Source organism: Vicugna pacos, chromosome 20, assembly GCF_048564905.1.
Source record: "Vicugna pacos chromosome 20, VicPac4, whole genome shotgun sequence".
In the NCBI taxonomy this organism is placed as follows: Eukaryota; Metazoa; Chordata; class Mammalia; order Artiodactyla; family Camelidae; genus Vicugna; species Vicugna pacos.
The window spans coordinates 39,439,315-39,455,653 of NC_133006.1; the positions used below are offsets into that span (position 1 = coordinate 39,439,315).

A 16,339-nucleotide genomic window follows, 5' to 3' on the forward strand; every position below is an offset into this window, starting at 1 on the left:
CTATTTAGACGCATTTGTGCTCACTTATGCAGTCTCCCTGGATTGGTTGCTCAGAGTTGAGTTCTGCCTGATCCATTTCACCAATGGTCTGGAAATACACCGAGGCAATAATGTAGGTCTGTGCCGGGCACCCAACCAAGAGACCACCCTCCCCCTGGCTAGACCTCGAGGCCCCCGGGTAGGGGTATCTCAACCCTGCCCGCGACTTTGATCTGGGTTTGGTTTTTAAACGCTCCCTGTTGCCTAGTGGGGAGCTAAGTGATTTTGCCTCAATAGACATTATGTCACCCCTCAGCCCTTGTGTAAACAGAACGTCTAACACCTTCACATGGAAGCCAAGCCAGCCGCCTCCAGTGGAAGCTGACAAGATAAGCGTTTGGCGTCGGCACCTGCAGGCGGGGTCGTGGCGCAAGCAGGAAACTTAAATTTAGATTCGGCAGCATTTCTTTCTGACTCCTAGTAATACTTATTAAAGTCACAATGACATCAGATAAAGGGAAAATGAAATTTCTTCTTCCTGAGGTCTTTTTTTCCCTCTGCTACCATCCAGAAAGTCACAGAACGTAAAAAGAGAAGGCAGCAATGCCTCTCTCCTTAGAACCACGGGTGTGAGTGGAGGTTAATAGGCATCCCTCACATCTGCACAGCGTTTCAGTTTAGAATCCTCTCATTCAAAGGTCTGATGTTATCAGCAATGAGAGGGAGAAAGAAGACCATACACACTAATTTTGTTTTGGAGAAACCAACCCTCATCCGTGTCATGAGCCTCTCGAGTACCATCTCAAGTGAGGCATCATGCTCGGTCTTTGGGGGGAGAAGGGGTAGGAAGATGAATAACACATTGTAGGATCAAGAACCAGAAAAAAATATGAAAATGAATCTATGTATGTATATGCATGACTGGGACATTGTGCTGTGCACCAGAGACTGACGTGTTGTAACTGACTAAATAAACTTCTATTTAAAAAAAGACAAAAACAAAAAAACAGAAAAAGAATCAGAGAAGTCAGGGTTGAAGGTGATTTGCCCACATCCACCCAGCGGGTGGGTGGCAGTGCCCAGACTGGAACCCAAGGCTGTCTACCCTTTCCTCTAAGCCACACGGAGCTCGTCTGCAAATGCACATCTGAACATCGAATGCGAGCTGTTCTGCACCGGGGAAGGTCACTCAGTCCCAGATGTTCCTCCCAAGAGTCATGACACATGGTAAGCAAATTTCAGAAAGGCTTTCTTGCTAAGATGGCATTTGAGCTGGGGTTTAAAGAACACGTAGAGCTGAGAACGTCAAACGGGCAGTTATGCAAGAAATCAGGAGGAAAGGCCAGGGGAAGGAAATCTCAGCACGGAGTTCACAGGCTGAAGGAGAGAGGATACAAGAGGAGGGGAGGGGCTGAAATGGAAAGGGCAAGGCATCCGGATGGCAGGCCGGCTTTCCTCCGGCAGCCGTAAGGATCCAATGAAGGTGGTGGAGGAGAGATAACGGCAGATCACATCTGTGCCACAGAAACACCGAGCTGGCGCGGAGGCAAGGGTGGGTTAGCAACAGAGGCGGCTGGTACAGATGTCAAGGCCAAGCTCATAAAGACCTCATCTGGGGAACATGGGGGGGTGGAGGGAAAAGATGGGAAGATGGGAGTGAGAGATTTCAGAAGCAGAAACAGTAGGTCTGGCCCCTGCTCGGGTATGGGAGTGAGGGCTGAGTCCGAGTAACTAGCACCCTGTTTCTCGACCCTTAGTCACCACCTCACATCCAAACAGACTTGTTAAAATATCTATTCCCAGAGCAAATCCCGAGTCTAGGCCAGGTCCAAGAAGGCTTTTACCGCATGTCAAGAAAAACGAGAGATCTGTGCTGACCCACCACCTCTGTGTTCCTGTCCTGCAGTGAGATCGATACAGGAACCGAGGCTGTCCAAACAGTTTGAGAGCATCCTGGCTGATCATTTTATGTCAGTGGAACTGAACAATTAAAAATTGAGGCTCAATTCTATACATATTTGTTTTTATCCATTTCACCTAATAACTCATTTTTAATTAATTTTACAAAAGTATGGGTCCCCAGAAGTTAAAAAAACTTTTAAAAAACCAAACTGAGTCTTGCACAAAGACAGTTCAAGAAGCAGTGCGCTAGGTAACTCCAGGGCAGGACTGCATTCTGAACAGATGCCTGGGTAAGAGGGGGGCATGTGAGGAGGTGCTCAGGGCTGAGAGGTCTCCCTGTGCCTGACATCTGGCCGCCTGAATTCACCAGCTGCGGGGTTCCCCATCACCATGGTCCACTCAGCCTCCACACGGGTCACGTGAAAGCTGGCACCTGGGTGCATGTCGTCATCTAACTCCTACAGTCCACATACGTCATCACTGTAAGATGTGGAAGCCAACATCGCTGCACCCCAAACCCACGGCCGTCTCAGCCCTCTGTATGGGTCTGGTGCCATATGCCAACCCTTCTGTGTCTTTTACTACGTTTCAGAAGCAATCTGTGGGAAGGAAAAAGAACCAAGAGTGAGCAAGCAGCATCAGAGAAGCTAAGGAGAGACTTTCTAGGACCGTACAGCAGCAGGGTAAGGAGTGTCAACAGGATAAAGGCTTACAGAGAGGAGGGTGAAGGTGCTGGGCAGAGTGGTGAGTTGAGGCCGATAGAAGAAAGTCCGCCAAGTGATGGGGACAGAAACCAGGCAGTCAGGGGACAGGAGAAGGTGGGCAGACCAGAAGGAACAGCTTCCCTGAACGGCAGTGAGGCACGGGAGGGAGTTAAGTAACTTCACAAAACTGCTCTATCACGGGACTGGGCGCTATGTGGAACATTAATGCTACTCTAGATAGTAATTTCCTTCAAAAATCTCCAAGTTCTATCTATCTACTAATGGTTAACATAAATTTGCAGCTGCAAAAGTCTCTTTTTGCCTTGCTGAGCGAATAGGATAAGTGACATCAGACATTCTTTAAGGCAAAAGGCCATAAAAAATACTTTTCTTACCTCCCAAAAATGCAGTTTCTATTTAAGATTACAGAATATTGGAAAAGGATGAGCATGGAGCGGGGGTGGGAGGAAGTTAGGAGTAAATTGGAGTCTACTTTCCTCAATTTCTTGGACTTGTGCCCTACCTAAACTGCCAGAATTTAAAACAGAAACACAGCGAAGCATCTTGGTGATGTTTTCCAGAAGGAGCCAATCTTTTCAACTTGAGTATTGAGAAACGAGATGCCAACAGGATCACTAACCACCCCCAAAGTGCCCCCAGATGCTTGATCTCAAAATCAGAAGAGATCTGCTCAATTGTATTATGATTTCCTAAAATAAATACAGGAGGTGAGACAAAAGATAAAGGCAGCCACCACTGCAAAGAGCAGGCTTGACTCCAGAGTTCTCCCATCCAAGAAAACCATTCACAAACATCTCCAGCAAATTCCATTCTTAAGGATGTTCAAAGTGTGTAAACTAAAAGCATGAACAGCAATGGCATCAGTGAAAGGTAAGAATTTTCACTACACTTGCTGTGTGTTCTGATACTGCGCTTCCCAGCATAGGCAACTGTTTACCTCTGGATGTGTTTACAACTGTTTACTTCTGGAGGTGCTCACTATCTTGATGGCACTGATGCTTTCAGAGGTGCTTGTACTTGTCAAAGCTTATCAAATGGTACACTTTAAATGCAGCTTATTGTCTGTCAATTATATCTCAAGAAAGCTGTTTTAAAAAATAAGCACTCAGAGATACACAATAGGAACACAATAGGGAACACTCCTAGAATTCATTTCTGAGCCTTGTCCAACCTGGTTTCTCTGCTGTGTTCCAGAGAATTAAGAGGCTGCAGCAATCAGGGCCCAGCCAGGGAAAGAGAACCCTTTCAAGTGTTTACAACAGAGGGAACTGAATGCAGGGGACTGGAGGCATCACCTGGGATAAGCAAGTTGTGGTGACACTCCCACCAATGACAGCCAGAAGCCACTTCCACCCGCAGGAAAAAGTAGAGTCAGGGCCACCAGTCAAAGGTGACACAAAGTGGCCCTTCCAGAGAGAGCTAGAACCACCAGAAAGGCAGCTTCCTGGGGTCCCACCCCGCTCTACAGAGAAGACCAAGGGAAGGTCAGGAGTGACTCTTGGGGCAGAGAGGCCCGGGTCTGACAAGTTTCAGGAAAAAAGGGGCCACAGAGCAAAAGTCAGTGCAAAAACCTCTATTAAAGCAAGTTAGCAGACTTCCTTCCTGCTGGACTTGTCAGGGCTTTAATATGCTCACAGACAAGGAAAGCTTAGAGAGAGGACTAGGACATGCAGGGCATCCGTGAGCTTCCCCTGCAGAACATCTGGGAGAAGTGGTGCTCCATGACAAGGCTATTTGGAAAATGCTGATCTCGCCCAGCAGTCACGTTTACAGGCAAGGAAAGACCCAGAAATCGGGTTAAGTGGCTTGAACATGATACTGCAAAAAGGAATAACACTAAGAGTAGAAGCTCAAGCTTCCTGAATCAAGTGCTTGCTCCTCAACTGTATACTGAAGAGGCCTTACGCACTTTCTAGCGCCATCAAGAAAGCCAGCTACTTAACTGTTCCAGTGAGCGAGGCGGCATTTTTAAGGTATTAAACTACCAGACTCCATGGACATGTGCACTGTCTGCTCTGTTAGGTCAGTGACCACCAAAGGCCACCACACTACAGCAGAAGAACAGACATAAAAAAGGAAATAAATGCAGTGCAGTTGCCAAATGTACTAATGGGAGGAAGAGAAGAAAGGGGTAAGCCAGAGGAGAGGGGGGAACTCGCCTCCACTGGGAACCACCTGCATCTCTGCTGCTATGTTGGTTTCTGCATCTCACAGTGATAGCATATCTGTGCATGTATAACAGGGTCAAACCATGTCAATTAAATACATGAAAGAAGCAAGGTGCCAGGCTTGTGGGAGGAGTTTCCCACACTGGTATTAAGGGACTTTGCCCTAAACAGACCCCATTAAAATGCCAGGCTGTTCCACGGCCGTCAGGAGAAAGTCAACTCTCTGAATACCTTCAGCTGAAGACACCTATATCCTCCTCACTATCGCCCTCCATCATCTTGGTCCTGCCCTTTGGCACCATTTCACTTTGGGCTCAATGAAACGTCTATTCCACCAAAGAGGTGGTTCAACCACAGCACTTACCAAGTCAGGTGTTACAGAACAAGGCTGAATTTCTCAAAAGCCACTGAGACCACTCTGGCCCCAAGCTCTTCTTTTCTGAAGATGTTGCAGGGATGTTGTGGGGAGATGATGAGTAATTTAGCTACAATTCAGGGAGAAAAATGCCCCCATAACATGGACAGCTGATACAAGGAGAATAGGGGAGAGTTCAAGAAACGTCTCACCTGTACAGTATTTGTAAAGAAATGCTCACAAGTTCCCAAACGATCTCAAATGAGTTGCCAACTGTTTGTTCAAAGCACTCCTGAGGGTTTCCATGTTACTTGTTTGTATCATTGCACTTTCTCATTTACCATGAATCTGTGCAGTCCTTTCCCATAGAAACCAGCTCAAAGCAAACAGGCTTAACTGACAAAGGCCTCTGGATTTATGGAGTCTCAATTTAATTTTAATCTCAACAGTCTTTCCTGAGAAAATCTTTTAAAGCCCCCTCCATCCTGCCACAAAGGCCAGTAAAAGCTGATTGTGAGTTTCTTCACCCAAAAGTCACACTAAGTTTTAACATTTTTCCTTCCTTTCTGAAAACGTTTTAACCCCTCCCTTAAACACCCCCCCCCCAGATTTCAATAAATTCACAAGCACAGAATTCCTGTAACTGTTCTTTCTTCAGGCTTATTTGACTCCCCCAAATCCTGCCGAGCACGGAATAAACGGGGCACAAGCCCGCGAGAAATTTAATCGCTCATATCTCTGCCTGAGGGATTGTCTAGGTACTATGGTGACAGACACCTCACTGCAAGTATGTGGAGGAAGAAAGATTTTTAAACTCCTAGACAAAAAAAAAGAAAGACTTCTAAAGGATTTGGTGTCAACACACAGAACCACAAAATAAAATCCACATAGTCTATCAAACTTACATACACCAATGAGGTAGAGCACCAGAGACAAAATATTGTTCAACAAAGGTAGTTGATTTCTCCTCACCCCCAACTCTGCCTGTTTTGAATTTCTGGATTCTTATTGATGTGTTTTTCTGGCTAAATGTACAGCTTCTCCACAGAAGATTTTTAGGGCAGTGAAACTCCTGTATGATACCATAATGATGGATTTATGTCATTAGACATTCATCCAAACCCACATCCCCAAGAGTAAACTGTAATGTAAACTATGGACTTTGGGAGATAATGATGCATCTAGACAGGTTCATCAGTTGTCACAAATTTACCAGTCAGGTGGTGGGTGGTGACGGTGAGGGAGGCTAGTCATACAGGGGCAGGAGTCTATGGGAAATCTGCACCTTCCCCTCAGTTTTGCTGTAGACTTAAAACTGCTCTAAAAGGTGCATTATCTTTAAATGCACAGCTTCTCTGTTAATTTATTCTGACACAGGACTGTTCAATAAAACCTGGAAGAAAACAAAATAAAACTTTCAGTCCTAAACTGTGTGCTTTACAAAGCTCTGTCTTTAGAATATTCCAATGTAATTCACAGATTTAAAAGGGGGAAGAGAAAAGTAAGTGGTCTCAGACATTAAGAAAGGCCAATTCTAAAAATCTCCCGGCCTAATCATCAGCGCATAAAACAGCTCACACTGATGGTAGGGTTAGTTCGTGCTCTGCTGAGATGCAAGTCAGAGTTCTCTGCCAGCCCATGTTCATGGACAGGAAGCCAACAAGACGGTAAACACAGGAACAAAAGTCAGCAAACGCAGATGTTGAAGGCTGGAGTCACATTCTGGACAAGGTGAAAAGGGTAAGTGGCTGGAGAATCAGAGAAAGGCTCTGGGCGGATGTCAAAGTTCAGCGTGCAGAGGGCTGGCCACCGGGCCGCCCACCGGGCAGTGCCTCCTGCCTGACGTGAAGCCACCCCGCTCCTCCCCCCTCGGAGCTCCGGATGATGAGAAAACAATCTGAACACATGATCAGCACTACACAGCGAGCACTCTTCAGGCAGAGGACAATCCCAACCTCTCTGGCAGGACCAGTAATCAAGGGCGTGTGCCCAGGAACCGGAGAGTCAGGAAGGCTCTCCCACTCGGAACCAGAACCTCACTCTGCAAAAATGTTTGAAGCGGAGTCTTCAACCCAGTCGTCTGGGACTGGGTTAGAGATAACAAGACCGTGGGGACCCATTAGGGAATTACCTGATGCAATTTAGATAGCATCTCTATTATGGACTCAATCTCCTTAATAATGGACGCGGGAAGGGCAGGAAGAGGACGGGTGCCTGCAGACATGGGGAACAATGCCGCCCAGGACAACCTGGTTTTCAACTCACTTTTGGAGCAGAAAACAATCCTTTCAGCTCAACAGTCCTTCAACATACCAAACAGGAGGATATTTATAGATGTGCATTTATAGACTTTTTCTCTTCTGAAAGCAAGTGTTCTAGAAGAGAATGCTCTCCACTGAGAGAAAACCCACAATTCCAGGTTGGGGCTCCCGACCTCTTGCCCAGGGCTGTGCTCTTGCGTGCTTTTATCATTTCTCCTGAATTACACTCACTCCTGACCCACAACCCCATTCTTCTGATACACTAGGATCTCTCTGCGGTTCTGTGGGTCGTCCCTCAGCTGTAAGATGTAACAGCAGTGAGGAGGAGAAGGTCCTGAGTAAATCGAACAAATGTAACTGCAAACAGAAGAGAGGACATGATGTGCAAGGACCTTTTCAAGCTGTAACTTCTAGGATGTGTGAATAACACAATTTGACCAAAAAATCCCAAACTTCCTATGGATAGAGAAAACCCAGTTTAAAAACAGGTTCTCTGAAACAGAAATAGACTCATAGACATAGAAAACAAACTTACGGTTACCAGAGGGAAAAAGGGGGGCAGGGATAAATTAGGACTTCGGGATTAGCAGATACACACTACTATATACAAAACAGATAACCAACAAGGGCCCACTGTATAGCACTATATACATTATCTTGTAATAACCTATAATAGAAAAGAATCTGAAAAAGAATATATGCATAGCTGATTCGCTTTGCTGTACACCTGAAACTAACACAACACTGAAAATCAACTATACTTCAATTTTAAAATTAAAAACAAACAAAACAAGCTATCTGTTGCTCTGCCTGTTTCTGCAGAAATGTAATGTTATGGAAGGTAGTTAAGTCCCCAGCCAGCTCCAGAGTCTAACTTTATGCATAAGGGGGCTGAAATGCTATTTACAGAGGAAAAAAAATAATTGCAGAGAATATTTTCAAAACACTTTTTGGCAGACAGGTGGAATTAAGTTTATCTGTTTAATTTATTTAAATGGAGGTGCTGGGGATTAATGCTGAGCATGCACTCTACCACTGAGCTCTACCCTCCCTTCCCTCAGAACGCTTGTAATTGAGAGGGGAAAAAAATCTAACTTCAGTGAACTACTGTGTCTTATTTCCAAAGCTTGTGGAGGAAGATGAGCAGGTGTAACTCAAGAGGCTGAGAATTTCCGGCACGCACAAAAACCGCAGGTTGACACGGCCCTGATTCTTTAGTAACTCCCATTTTCATTAACACAGGAATGGCTTTCCCTCTTTGACACAACTGTCACGACTGTTGTATTATTCCAGGTAAGACTGGGGACCGTGTTTTGGTCACCAGTTTCTGGAGGGCAAGCGATGAAAGAGAGGAGGGGGCCAGGGTGTCGAAGAGGAGGGAGGGGTATTGTGAGAAGATGTGCTGAAAATAAAAGCAACTCAACTGTCATGAGGGAAACAGAAGCAAAGATAATAGGACACACCGGCTCTCTGCGGGGACCACCAGCGGGGAGAACAGGCCAGCTGCCCCCCCACCCCGCCCAGCCCCTGGGTGACACCCTGCAGTCAGGGCAGCTCTGTTGCCTGCTACTGGGGAGGGCCGGGCAGGGGTTAATATATAACCGCTGTTACCTACTTGGGGACTCTGACAAGTGTTCCTATCTTAGGGAGTTTCCGTATCGATTTCTACCCTTTTTACTCAAGACACTTCTGGAAGCTTCTAGTCAGGAACACAACAATCTGATTAAATATTGCCTGTTTTCCTTCCCACAGCTGGAGGCACCAAAGGTGGGGATGTGACAAATTCAAGACAAGAGGGTGAGAAAACAGAGTAAGGCTCCAAATGGAAAAATTAAGAAAAAAGTTGCAATGGCTTTATATTGAGGAAAAAACAACAACAACAAAAAAGAGCATTCTACAGAAGAGTTCATTTTTAAATATAGGATGGACACAGTGGGAAAACCGACTTGTGAAAAATTGACCAAACGCTGGTAAATTACTCAAGAAATTGTACTCTTCCCTTTCCTAACTCAGCTTCAGACACAAATAAACAAGAGGCAGAGATAACAGTGGCTGATGATCTGAGAGTCTGCTGTCCTACCTTCAATGTTCAGTGTTCCCCTTCCCACCCCCAGATCCAAGGAAAATATTGATGTGAAACCCCACATTTTGAGTAGCTAAATTCTGAAGCCCCTGAGTGATGAAACACAATCGTTACGCTCTGAAGGAAGTGCTGAACGTGGGGTTTCACTTACACGGGTGTTTATATCACTAGGAATCCTTCCTCCATGCTAATCAGAGGCAAGCCCTTCAGTGGAGGAACGAGGCATGAGTCAGCACATTTAGAAAGAATTTATACCCATTCTTAGAAGGACAACCAGAGGAAACACCATTTGAGATCTAAACAATGGTATCTGCTTGCCCTTTGATCCGAGTTTAAGAACACTTTGTACAACATTCTAGTTGAAACACCATTGAATTTCACATTCACTATTTGAAATCTCTTTAGGAGACCATCTACCGCTTTCTTTGAACCCTACTCTTGCAGTCAAATTCTCCTGACTCTTTTTGCTGTAAATAGCTTGGGGCATGGATTTATTTTCTGCTAACAAAAAATCTTCATAAGTATAGACAGCTTACATGAAAAATAGGCCCACTGACCTGTGAGAAAAAGACAGTACAGTGTATCCGGTGACAAACCCAAGTAGGGAGTATTCCATTTTTTCTTCTAATTTATGTTTCCCAAGAGTAGTTTTGTTCAGAAGACTGTCAGTATTTTTAGCACAATTAAGTTTCTTGTTACTTGCACTAATATATACTGATTCCCTTTTCTGACCATAATTTGAGGTTTTTTATTTCATTTTATCCTAGCATCTGTAGATCAACACCTCGCTAATTCAAATAAATGAAGTCTGAAATTCAGAGATAAAGAAATCTTATCAAATGTAATGCATATTACAAATTAATATAGAGATGTAACTAATAAAAAGGAGGTATATTAAACCATTATGATCTACATCAGAAACCATGAATCTCAATGTCCTATCTTCACTTACTTCAAATGTTTTACTTAGTAAAAAGCAGATATACCATTTCTAAATGATCTAAATAAAATCAGGTGTACCCTTCTCAATTAGTGAAATGAGAATTTTAAATGAGGAAATTGTCTATCTTCATGAATTCAACCTTGTTTAAGCGCCTTCTTATGTGCTCAGTGTCATGTTAGGAACTTAGGTTACAGCGGTGTATAAGCCTAGTTGCTTTGGGAGGCTGATATCCTAGAGGGATAACAAACAAATGAGTAAGCAAATTTTAAAAGAAAAAAAAAACACTCTTTGTAAAAAGTGCAACCAAGGAAATAAACAGGGTGCTGTGATGATAAAGCGTCGGTGGGGGTGGAGGCAGCACCAGCTTCTATGGAGTGGTTCGAAAAGGCTTCTCCTCTAAGGGAAATTTTAAGCTAAGACCTGAGATATTTCAGGGTACTTCTCCAAGGTCACCAGATTGGCAGGCTTGCTTACTCGGCTGCCAAGACATTTTTAGCATTAGAAAACAAGCAGAAACTGCCATCTGTGGCCCTGATTGAATGCAGGTCCACGAGCGCACCCAGGTTGGCCGGGCACACTGCACACCAGCTGGTTAGCACTACGGAGGTTACACATCCCCAGACTTCTCACCCAGAGAGAGTTTAAAACCGTCAACATCAACAACAGTGGGCCAGTCAAATGACCAGCCTTTGGGATACACAAGAAAAGCTTATCCTGTTGATTCATACTTCCTGATAGCCACGCTGAAAGGCTCATAGTGTTTCAAATGTATTTCATGAGCAAGTTACTCGCTGTTCCAGGGAAGAAGGATGTTTACAACTAGTTCACACATTCCCTTATACTCTGTAATTTGTCCAACTCAGTCGGTATGAGAGCACTTTAAAATCCATGCTATAAGGTGTATCTTTCTGTAGGTTTAGTCATGTAAGGCAGTAACTAATATGCCATCAACACCGATTAAGAAGCCTGCGGAATTCTCCCAACATCCTTAGAGAGCAATTCCTGTCTTCAGGTGAACTGTCCTTACGCTCAGAACTATGATCATTAGATTTTATCACATTTTAGCCTGTCATGCAATCTTCCTCTCCTCCTGAATAAGATTAAACAGAACTGCTTGACTGGCAGGTGGCATGGTTTGCGACTCAGATTCTACTTACCTGGAAAAGGTTTTCTTTTCTAAACACCCATGTGGAGTCCAGGATTGGACCAACAGGTAGTTACAACTTGCGGTCAGAAAGCCCAGCAGTTAGGACAGGAGGAGCTTGGGACAGAGCTCCCTACCCAGCAGTCTCTTTCCGTTCCACATCAGCCTGTCCTGGGCCTGAAATTACACTATTGTTGAGTGCTCTTGGAATTTTTCCGTGCTATTTATTGCATCTTTAAAGATCCTTTATGGAAAATGAAAATAGCCCTAGGGAGATACTATGTTAAATCATCACTGTAGCAGAATTAGATGACAACCGGCTTCAAGCAGTGACTCAGAAGCAGTGTGGACCTGCAGACCAGGGAAGGTCAGAAAAGCAAGGAGCAGGGAGAACTGGGAGGTCACTCAGCACAGGAAATGTCACTGTACTTGACAAACTTGCCTCAAGCCAACTCTCACCATTTCAGATACCTTCTAAGGCAGTGGTTCCAAAACACTGGAATCACCTGGAGATCCTTAAACACACTGATGCCTGGCTTCCACCCCATACACTGACTTTACTGATACTGAGCATCACCTGGGCATTTAGGCTTTAAAAGCCCCCAGGTGATTCTCATGGGCAGCAGTGTTTGAGAGCCACTGACATAAGGAAGCATTGCTCTTAAGTGCTTTCTAGGATGATCTGACTTCCTTCAGACGGCATGGTCTCCTGTGCCAGTGCTTCTGGACCATGGCAGCACCTTAGGGAAACCTAAAGCACTCAAAAAAAAAAAAAAGGGCAGAACATATCTACTAAGAATCCACTTTAACTGCTCTGGGAAGCAGCTCAACCCAGCATCTCTTCTTCCCGGGCCCCGGGAGACGCTAATGGACAGTCAAGGCTGCGAACCACGGTCCGAAGACTGGGAACTGTTTTCTAGACACTGTAATATGGCTGTCTCTGAAGGAGCCGAATGTGTCATTCTCCCCACTTTTTTTCAGGTTGGGACCACCCCCAAGAGGCAACGAAACAGTCCCCTAAGGCTGTCAGGAAACTGGTAGGGGGTGAGAGGGGGCAGTGGGGGAGGAGGGCAGAGGGGGAGAGGGGCAGGGGGGAGAGGGCAAGGGGTGGAATTTACTAAACCAGAAGCAGCACAAAAGGTAGAATAAGAAAAAGCACTGGTCCCTCCGTCTCTTCCCCCAAACACTTAACTGAGTGGCATGAGAATTTCCTTAGAATGCTTCCTGGAGGTGGCTCAACCTTGGATTTGGTCCCAATAAATGGTGAAAACTCGTGTCCAATCAGAACCCCTGGCAGTGCCAGGAGCAAGACTGGCAGGCCTGGAGCCTCCACTCCCCGTAACATTCTGTTTCATGAGTTTCCCAGGAGGATTTCTGCCCACTTGGATGCCATTCATCCTGCTCCACATCCTCCTGGACCTGCCCCCACCTTGGCCCTCACCCCTCCTCTCTTCCCCCAAAGCTCAGAGGAGTTCCGAATCATCTGTCAGACTTGTAAAGAACTCGCCGGAGTATTTCACATGGGATTCATTCAAGCAAATCATGTCCTTAAAAGACAGAAGCCTTCGACGTGGCTCGGAGACGTGGGTGCTACTGTGGTAAATGTCTGCTAACCCACTTTGGGACCTGGGCAGAGCCACGCGCCTCGAACGGGAAAGGCAGTCCGCAGAGACTCACCCCACGGCGCTGCTGCACCCCACCCCGGGCGTGGCTACCGCACCCCCACTTCTCCCCTCTCAGAACGCGTCCCCAACATAGCTTTGTCTACGCTAAGCTGAACCAACTTCTGAATCAAGAGTAGCAGAAATCAGAGGCACTGATTCTGGAAAAAGTCTTCCTTACACCGTTCTCATTTACAGATGAGAAAACTCAGGGGGGAAAAGGCTCTGTGACTCCGTTCGGGTTTGCCACAGAACATTTGTGGCTGAGCCCAATTTAGCCGCCCTTGAATTTCCATTCCGTTGCCTGGCAACCGGTTCAGACCAGCTCAGGGCCCAACCCCGGCCCCCAACTCGCACCCTTTCTCTGCTCTTGCAGCTTCAGCAACACTGATCAAAAGTCCCGCTTTGGGGGTCACTGGCCAAAGGCATGGGAGCGAGGGCACAGGGTGGGTAACCCCAACTGGGCTCGGGATCCCGCCCCAAACCTGCGAGAGCCCCGCCTCGCCGGGACTGGCGCGCATTCCGCGATCCTTTCGGGACCTCCTTCAGCAACCCTCCTCCCCCAGTTCCGTGGATGCCACTTCACACAATCATGTCAAGTTTCCAAAGTTCTCAGCTGCTGTCGGAGTCCCTGAAAGCCCCGGTGGGAAAACACACTCGGAGCATTAAGGATGCAGAACAAAACAGGGAGGGGAAAGTATTGAAGAACCTTCTCCTTCCCAGCTGGCTCCACTCGGGCTGGACCTTCCTGCCACAGTCGAGTTAACGTGGCCCGAGCCGGGCACCAAAGGGAAAAGCGCGGCTGTGCTCCGGCCGCTCATGGAGACGCGCCCGCGGACACAGCACTCCGGGAACCCGCGCCCCCGCCCGCCCGCCGCCGCGCTGCGCAGCCCTGCCCGGGGAGCGCACGTGCCGCCCCCGGCCGCGCAGGTGGCGGGAGGGCAGCCGGCCTGTCCTCGAATCCCCTCTGCGCCATCCCGGAGCCGGGTTCCAGGGGCTCCTCCACCCTCTCACCCTCTCCCCAGACCCGGGAGACTGGAAAGGGAGGAATGTTCTGGTTGTTACGCTACCCCAGATCCTTACCCAGGTTCACAAAGCTCATGACCATATCAGCGTCGTTGAGGAAGGCGCTGTCCTGCGCGCTGGTCAGTGGGGACGCGCCACCGCCAGGTCCGGCGGCCAGGAGGCTCCTACTGCCCAGGGGATGCGCGGCGCCGGGGGGCGGCTGCCGGAGCTGGGACGAGCCGGCCCCTCCGCGCGGCCCGGGCTGCCGCTTCTTCTCGTCCGACGCCGGGTCCTCGTCGTCGGCGGCGGACAGGGCGTTGTAGAGGTCCAGCATGAAGAGGGGAGCAGACTTTAGCGTCCCGGGAGGAGGCTCCCCGCGCGGCTGCTGCTGCTGCGGGAGCGCAGGGGGCTGCGGCTGCTGGAGGCCGTGCAGGGGCCGGGGCCGGTGAGGGAGCCCCAACACGGACAGGATCTCCTTCTGCATCTCCCGCTTCTCGTGCGTCTTGAGCCGCCGGTAGAGGAAGCCTGAGGAGGAGGAGGTCTGCGGCGGCGGCGGCGGCTCCGCGTGGCCCGGGCTCCCACCGTCCCCCAGCAGCGCCCCCCCGGCGGCAGCGGCAGCGGCGGGCAGGGGCGGGGGCCCGCAACAGCTGCACAGCAGCCCCCACCACCAGCACAGCCACTGCGCCCTCCGCCCCAGCCCCGGCATCCCCGCCCGGCCGGGCTGGCCCCGCGGGCCCCGGGAGGCGTGGAGCGGCGGAGCGAGGCCGGAGCGCGGCCGCTGTGGCCCTTGGTGTGAACAGCCCCCGCCACCTCTCGGCGGGCGCGCTTCCCCTTCCTGGCCCTCAGTCCTTATCTCTCATGGTCTTCTGAGGCGCCCCCAGTTGCCCAGGCTGGCGGGGAAGCGAAGGGGGCGCTTCCCGGGAGAACCACACTCCGGCTCAGGTCTCGAGAGGCACAAGGTCCAAGCCAGGTGCGTCCAAGCCGAGGCTGAGCCGCAGCCGCGCTCTCGCCCCTGGGCGGGTCACGACCCGGTCACTCTCGGGTCTGGCTGCCTGCGCACGTGCGCTGCCTTGCGCCCTCCGGAGCGGCTGGGTGGGACTCGGGGCGGCGGGGGAGCGGGGCCGCTCACCAGCTTGGGGGGATGCCCGGCATCACCCCCGCGCACGCCTCTCCCTGGCTCGCACGGCCGCCGTGAAGTTTACCCCGCCGTAGGGCCCAGGCCGTGGCGGCAAGGCGTCTCAAGATGCCAACCCTCTCCGCGAGGCTTAAACTTCCTTCTTGCTCACAAACTCCGCGCCCCTCCGCCCTCGGGCACTGTCGCTCCCCCTCAAAATCTCCGCGCGCCGCTCGACTCCCCAAGCAGAGGCGGTGAGGATCCTGCTTTCCGTTGAGTGCTCGCCCAGCTGCCCTGCACACCCGCTCGTAGAAGGGACGGGAAGAAAGGAGACCCGTGCGCGGAGCAGCGGCAGCGGCGTCGGCGCCGGAATTCGCAGTCTCCCGCCTCTCCGCGCCACTCTCCGCGCCGCGCTCCCCGCAGCGGCCAACGTGGGCTTTCTAGTGCGAGTCTCACTCAGGTACCGCACTCCAGCCCTCGGGACTCCCCGCCCCTCTGGTTAACGGACAGGCTGGTGGCCAATGGAGAGGCGCGTCTCGTCTGTATTTAAATAGACCCGCCCCCTTCTTTCACCCTCCCTCTCCCGGAGGCGTCGCCTCCGTCGCGCGTAGGTTTCAAGCACTGAGAATTCTTGGAGGCACCCAAGGTGCGGCGAGGCAGCAAAGGCAAAGGGGTCATCGCTAGGAAGAGTGATCTGATCAACACCCCAGTTGGAACCTTTCTCTTTTATAATCACATAAAAGGCCTAAATTGATGCTTTAACTAAATAAAAGCAAAATCAGCTGTTAAATCAATGGCACCTGAATCAAATGAGAAAGAACAGAAAAGTGACGGTTTTCCCATTCCTTCCTTAGTTTCTCTAACTGATGTAATATAGGCATTTAGCGGGCACGTGGCTTCCAAAGGCAGCTGCTGGAAGTTGAGACAATACCCTTGGAGAAGCTGACCCCATACTCCACAGAGAGGGCCAAATATAAGCCAGACCTGGCATCGCGAGGA

General features: G+C 49.1%; 1 protein-coding gene across 1 annotated transcript in view; it reads right to left on the reverse strand.

Annotated features, from left to right (window-relative positions):
• Nucleotides 1–15,811, reverse strand: part of BMP6 (bone morphogenetic protein 6) — a 131,869-nt gene extending 116,058 nt beyond the window's left edge. Inside the window, exon 1 of the mRNA XM_072945701.1 lies at nt 14,305–15,811. Coding sequence (XP_072801802.1) covers nt 14,305–14,932 — 628 coding nt within the window. The 5' untranslated portion in view covers nt 14,933–15,811. The remainder of the gene's footprint in view (nt 1–14,304) is intronic.
• Nucleotides 15,812–16,339: the final 528 nt, after the last annotated feature.